A 7,043-nucleotide genomic window follows, 5' to 3' on the forward strand; every position below is an offset into this window, starting at 1 on the left:
TCAGAACAACTCATGGGTCAATTACCATCAGCACGAGTACAGCCAGCTCGAGCTTTTATTCACGTAGGGGTGGATTTCGCCGGTCCCCTAATGACTAAGCAAGGAAGTAGATCTCGTAAAGTGACAAAGGCGTATGTTGCAATATTCGTGTGCTTAGCAACCAAAGCGATTCATATGGAGTTAGTGAGTGATTTGAGTAGCCAAGCATTTTTAGCAGCTCTTCGAAGATTTGTATCAATAAGAGGCAAATTTTCGAACATCTATAGTGACAACGGAACCAATTTCATTGGAGCTCAGCGAGAACTTAAGGAGGTTGAACAACTACTCAGTTCACAACAATTTCAAAACTCTATTCAAGATGTTGCAGTGGAAGAAGGATTTGCATGGCATTTCATTCCACCCAGAGCAAGTCATTTTTCAGGCATTTGGGAAAGTGCAGTAAAGTCATTTAAGTTTCATTTAAGAAGAATAGTAGGCTGCACGATTTTGACATTTGAAGAACTGAACACAGTCATAACACAAATAGAAGCCTGTTTGAATTCAAGACCAATCCCTGTTCTATCCAATGATCTCGATGATCCTTCATTTTTGTCGCCAAGGACATTTCCTTATTGGTGAACCTTTGATGAGCATCCCTGAACCAAATCTAGTGGACATTCCGACCAACCGATTATCAAGATGGAATCACCTTCAGAAGATGAAGCAGCATTTTTGGAAAAGGTGGTCTCAGGATTATTTACATGAACTCCAGCAGAGAAGAAAATGGACAACAAAACAACCTAATATTTCTATTGGAGATGTGGTTCTAATCAAAGAAGACAATGCTCCTCCATTGTCATGGAAATTAGGTGTCACTCAACAAGTGTTTCCGGCAAAAAGATGGACTAGTGAGAGTAGTGAGTGTAAAGTGTAAGACAGGGACTGTTAAGAGACCAATTACTAAAATTGTACCTTTACCTAAAAGTGATAATGTGGATTGTGTGTAAGTTGATTGATTTGGTTCAATCAAGAGAGGGGAGAATGTAGAGACTTTTATAGTGAGTTTGTATCATTGCCATTATATTTGCATAACGTTTCTCTTTTGTTTAAAAAACAGTTTTGTGTGTGTGTGTGAGTGTCAGCATGTTGGGCATCAAAAGATCCATACAAGACGGTCCTCCGGAATTCGTAAAAAAGACAATATAACAGTAAGTTGTAAGTGTTTCAGTTGTTGTGTAGTTAGTGCAAATAAACATTTATTCATTTATCACAATTAAGCTGTTTTTTATGAACATTTATTCATCAACAGACGGAAACAGAAATATTACAGCATTTGTTTGGGTAAAGCAAATGGTGGTGTAGTCTTAACGTACCAAACTTCCAAGCAGAAAATCTAGGTTCGATTCTCCACCAGGTAGTATAACTATTTCGCATAAAATAATGGCTACAAACAGAGATTTATTTTCTGTTGGAGAGCTTACAAAGCATCACTGGCGAGAATTCGAATAAACAGTGTGTGTGTTCTTCATCATACGCTGTAATGATAAGTATGTTTCATAATTATATTCGTCCCTCTCTCTCTCTCTCTCTTCCTTGACGTTTCCCTATCCTATCGTTCTTCCCCTATCTCTCACGTACACACGCACTTCATGTGCGTTTGCGTGTTCCAAAGTTAAAACGGAGGAAGACACCGATAGACCTGGTTGGAGAATGTAATTAACTGGCAACTTGAGCGTCGAGGTTTTCGTGCTCTGGACATAACATCTCCAGTCCTGGTCATCTCTGAAAGAAATACTGTTTGAACGCAAGGGAATAAGCAAAATATCTTTTTTTATCATCTGGGTTACCGAGTCTCAGTCGAATGACTGGGTCACTACGCGTTTGAATCCTCGATCCAGTGGTGGTCCATAAGCTAACCAACATCATCCGACTGACACTATGATCCGTTTGAGCTCTAGCGTCTTCTTTCTCTCTGTGCAAATTACAACGTCATATGCGCAAGACATGAAAGTGATGCTGGATGTTCGGTACAGATAAATGTTCGGAAAAGACCTGAAAATGGCAACCTCTTTGGTTATTTGAAAACAAAATTTTATTTATACTAGTTCGACACAAATTTGTTTCCATCTTGTACTTCAATGTGATTTATTCCCGTTGAAATCTGAAACATGCAAGGTCTGCTACATTTATAAGGAACATCCAATTTTCCATTTGAACATTCGTAACTTTTCATTATCATTCTGTTGGGACATTTAATATAGGATATTTCTGATAATAATTTACTAGTAAAATAGCACTTATTCAATTTTATCTTTCTTTCTTTCTTTCTTTCTTTCTTTTTCTTTTCGTTTTTCTTTTTTTGTTCACTTTGCATTATTAGTCTGAAATGGAAGATGTGACCTATGCTACCTACTGGGTTTATTAGAATGTAGTTTGCATCAGTACGTCCAATGAACACTACCGAATTTACAATCGAACCACGCGAAAACAAAGCATGTGTTAAGCTGTTGACATTATCTGAGATGTGTTTGTGAGATCTACAATTCTACTGGAAATTGAGTATGCTATCCTTTATAGAAAAGACTTAATGAATGTTTCAAGCATCCTCTATATATTCGAATAGTCCTGAAAAAATGCAAAAGCAAACGTTATTTCTATGTAACTGTTGAATTTTTTGTAACGGAACTTTATAATCTTAGGTTCTTTTCTAGCTAAGTTTAAAATTCCACATTTTTATCTCCTCTCCGTTTCATTTTTCTTCTTCTCTTGCCTTCTCTCTCTCTCTCTCTCTCTGCCTCGTTTCTGAACCTTTGTGTATTAGACATCCATTGGTTTCAATTTTTCATTATGTGTGTTTCAGTTTCTTCCTAAACCAACTTATGAATCTTGTTTCGTCTCGGTTTTGTTATTTCATTTTATCGATAGTACTAATACATGTGTAGTTTGAAATTAGAACTGCGTCCATGTTGTTAGCTAATTTTAGTATGGGAGAGATGAAAGGAGAAGAGGGAGGGAGTCTCTCTACCAGACACGATTATGGGATAAGAAGGTGTATATTGGGTGGCCTAGCTGCACGGCGTTAGCTCTAGAAAGTTTTGTGATACGGAGTGTACAAAACGTAAGTACCATTTACAGGAAAGAAAGCTAAAAAGAATTTTAAGTAAGAAATGAAGCAAAGTAACTTTTACTTTGTTTAAATTTCTGAAGTTAGATGAGAAAATAAAGAGGAGTTCAGAAGCGAAGGAAATAGCAAAGGACAGTCTTAATGGTACGGGATCACTTATTGATAAGCGCTAAAAGAGCAGCTATTGAAAATGGAATTAGTTGATAATAGAGTTATAACGTTAACTCTTAAAGAAAAGAAACGAGAGTAAGGTAGTTCTTACAGACATTCACACTGACCACCTCGCATAGAATTAGAAAGATAAAGGAAAATTATGAGAAAATAATAAATTATAGAGAAGAGTAGAGTATGATTAGTTGATTTGTAACTGGTTTTCGGTTTGCTGGTATCCTGGGTTTCTTCGGTATTTGCAGTGATTATCAATTTTCTGTTCTTTTTATCTTTGATGGGATTTGTAGTCTATACTTCATTTGAATGTTAATTCTTAGCTGTAGTTTTGTTTCATTTTTGAGTTTGTTAGTTAGAAAGGTGCATGTAACAACAATTGCATTGTTACAGCAGTCGGTATGGTTGCAATACTTCCCTCTTGGATATATAATTACCAGAAACCCATTGTGTCAGGGTTGCCAATTCGGGGGAAAAGTGGCTAAATCTAGGGGATTCAAATTTCGGTATAGTGAAAAAATATTTTTTTTTTTCCGATTAGCGACTTTTTCGGTGATTTTTAAATGACAATTTGGCGACTTACTTTTACAAATCTAGCGAGTTTTGTGCTGGAGTAACTTGTTTTTCTGTAATCAAACATTATTAACTCGAACCATGCTGAAAAGAAATGTGCCTCACCTCAATCTGCTGAGGTTTGACAGCCGAAAAGACAGAGAGATAACTATTAACTCGAACCAGTTTAGATATATGTTTGTTTCCTTTTGTTTATTTAAATCAGCACAAGCGTCGACGAGCTGAAAAAAGTATACAGCGTATTCGTTTTTGATTGCTGTCACCTATAGCCCTCTAACGGAACCAACTCCAACCTTTAATGTTTTGTACATATATAGACCCTATATATATAGTTTGCAGAGTTTCCGTTTAGAGGGCAAATAATACATTACCGGTAGCAAACTGATCATTTATATAGAAGCGTGAATACAAGTGAACTGGATTTATTAATTTTTTGTACACTTTTACTTTCGTTCGTTTTTCTAAACGCGATTTTTTATTTCGGTGAAGTGAAATTGATTATAAACTTAAAATATATATGTTGTACTATTGATAAAAGCGAAATTATTGTTAGTTAGATATTTTTCTTTAAATTACTTTTTTATGTATACGTTTTTACTTTCTTGTAGCTTATAGGATTAGGATTAATCACAGGTCTAATATATACACTTTGTTCCTAAAAATCATGTCTTTCGATGGAGAGTGTTGAATTTTACCTGTAAATTATATATTACACCACCTGTAAATTATATATTAAATTATAAACACCAAAGAAATACAAAAATAACCATGCCTCTCCAACGAATAAAAAATCAGGTAGAATACGCCTCTTAGTATCTACAGAGCGATTGATATCATCAGAAACTCACAAGCAAATTTTCTCTAACAGATATACCAAGGAAATATCAATGTTGGTCAAACATTCATTTTATTTTGCAGATTAGAGTATTTTGTAAAATCTCTAAATCTTTTACAATATTCGCTCAACGTTACCTTTAAATTTGTTACTTATCAGTTTTAATATCTCTAGTAAAATTTTTGAAAAAAAATTCGGGTCGAGATGATTTGACTCCCATCTTTGTTTTATGACAATATTTTTTATCACCTCCTATTGTAGTTTTTATTTTTAAAATGTATTATTATTATTATTATTTTTCATTGACATTAAAGCTAACAAGAATATTTTTTGAAGTTATGCAGTGAACTTATTATACTAGTTTCCAGTGTGTTCGCAAAATGAAACAAAAAAATGAAAAAGAAAAAAAGAAAGGCAATCTAAGAAAGTGAAAACAAGATATGCAGTGTGTGTCAGTTCAATTTTAGTTATTAATGTAAACTTTGCGAAATATTATTTGACATAATAAAAGAAATACGAAAGACTTTTTGAAACGAAGAAAAATAACGTATACCTTTGTAACTGGAGGGAAAGAAACCTAACGTAAACACACTAAAAAGGAACCACTCATCTCGTAGTGATCATGGTTTATTGGTCAAGGCGTTCGCGCAGTAATCTGAAAGTATTCGGGTCGGATCCCGCGCTGATAAGTTTTCTTTTAGTTTGGACATTTTTCTGTCAATTCATGGGCGATGACACACATTATATTATCTTCAGACACACGTTATATTGAATACTTGGATGTTTCAATACTTGATCTATCAAATCTTCAGGAATAATAATAATTAGATCGTAGAAGATTAAAGGTTAGGAGCTTATTATCGTTCAGGTCATACAATTACAAGCAGGAACGTGACAATTCCCAAGAATATTGAGGGTTTGTTTAGTGTTACCCACGAAAAGAGGAATTTGTCTTCTCGTCACAAAAACAAAACAAACAAAATCGAGACGAGAATTAACATTTTACATTCGAGACGGCACAAATCTAACTCTATCGTGTAGCTTTCGAGATGAGAAACGAGACGAGGCGAAAAGTATCGTAAATATTTCTTGTTTTATCGGCATAGTGTATGTCCATATGTCCATTCTTGAAGTAAGAATTGCTCTGTAGACTGAATCTTGTATGCTATTTTGTAACTTTGTATTTCGGAGCTAATCGAATTATGATTTGTGTAGGATTTTTGTAGTAAAGCTTTTATAATTACTTCTGCATATCCTAAAACTTAGTTTATTATATGCCTTACTGTTCACTGATATTCAGTTACTTTTATTACAGTTATCTTCCTCAAAACGTACAGTAGAATACTTTATACATAAAACTTAATGGAACGCTTTCGTTTAATATTTAGGTAGTTGCAGAAATGTGTTCTGGATATCCGGACCCCATCCTCGAAATCCCGATTTTCCTGTAAGTTTTCCCTAATTTTACGGCAACTTAAAAAATTTTAGTACCTATTATTATTATTATTATTATTATTATTATTATTATTATTATTATTATTATTATTTAAGATTTGAGATCTTAATATTACGTCCTATTCCAACAAGATTGAGGACATTTTCGGGCTATTTCAGTGGTACACTCCTGTTCACACAAACTTAGAAAGTTGTTCACACACTAAGTCCAAAAAAAGTAAATCTAGATCTGTGACAATTCCCGCAGATTTATACAGAGGTAATTGCGATTTTCTTCTTTTCTTTATATAGGCACCAGCTGCAAGCCATACATTGCCGCCAGTAGACAAGCATCTTGACCCGCTCTGTTTTTTTCGTAAAAAAACTTGTGAAAATTGAAGATCGAGAGTTCGAAACTCGGTCTGAGGAGTTTTATTTATTTTTTAACATGAAGATATGATGAAATAATTAAAAGTGTAATACTTTCTACATATGTAAATTGCAAATGTAAGGATTTGATATTAAAATCGGTGTTTCGTGCCTATATTGTATGTTTGTTTACATTTAGTTTATAACACTTCTCGGCTTAAAATCTCTAGAAGAATCAGTTACACTTGGATAGGTGAAATTAGACTGAGATAGATACAAATAAGCATACAGAAAATTATAGGAAGAAGGAAAATAAATTGTTTTTTACAGGGTCTAAGGGTGAATTGCCTTATAAGAGATACTTTCGAAGAATTAGTGTCTCAGCCCTAAGAATGAGCCTTATGTGTTCATGAATTGTTTGCTAAACACGTTACGTTCTCACTGACAGACAGTACGAATCAAGGTTGTAGACATGTGTCGTCATGTTGTTAATATTCCTCTGTAAAGAAGGCCGTTTCAAATCTAAAACCGAGAGAAATGGAATATTTTTCATGTTATTATACA

At 34.2% G+C, this 7,043-nt stretch overlaps 1 protein-coding gene across 1 annotated transcript; it reads left to right on the plus strand.

Annotated features, from left to right (window-relative positions):
• Positions 1–12: 12 nt before the first annotated feature.
• LOC145685622 (uncharacterized) lies at positions 13–618 on the plus strand. Its single transcript, XM_081758013.1, has one exon. It carries the CDS (start codon positions 13–15, stop codon positions 616–618), a length of 606 nt encoding a protein of 201 aa, XP_081614139.1.
• Positions 619–7,043: the final 6,425 nt, after the last annotated feature.

This window comes from Thermobia domestica, chromosome 5 (genome assembly GCF_964235325.1).
Source record: "Thermobia domestica chromosome 5, izTheDome1.hap1.1, whole genome shotgun sequence".
Classification (NCBI taxonomy): Eukaryota; Metazoa; Arthropoda; class Insecta; order Zygentoma; family Lepismatidae; genus Thermobia; species Thermobia domestica.

Coding starts and splice junctions, on each gene's coding strand:
- LOC145685622 (XM_081758013.1), top strand. CDS start 13: ATGGGTCAATTACCATCAGCACGAGTACAGCCAGCTCGAGCTTTTATT.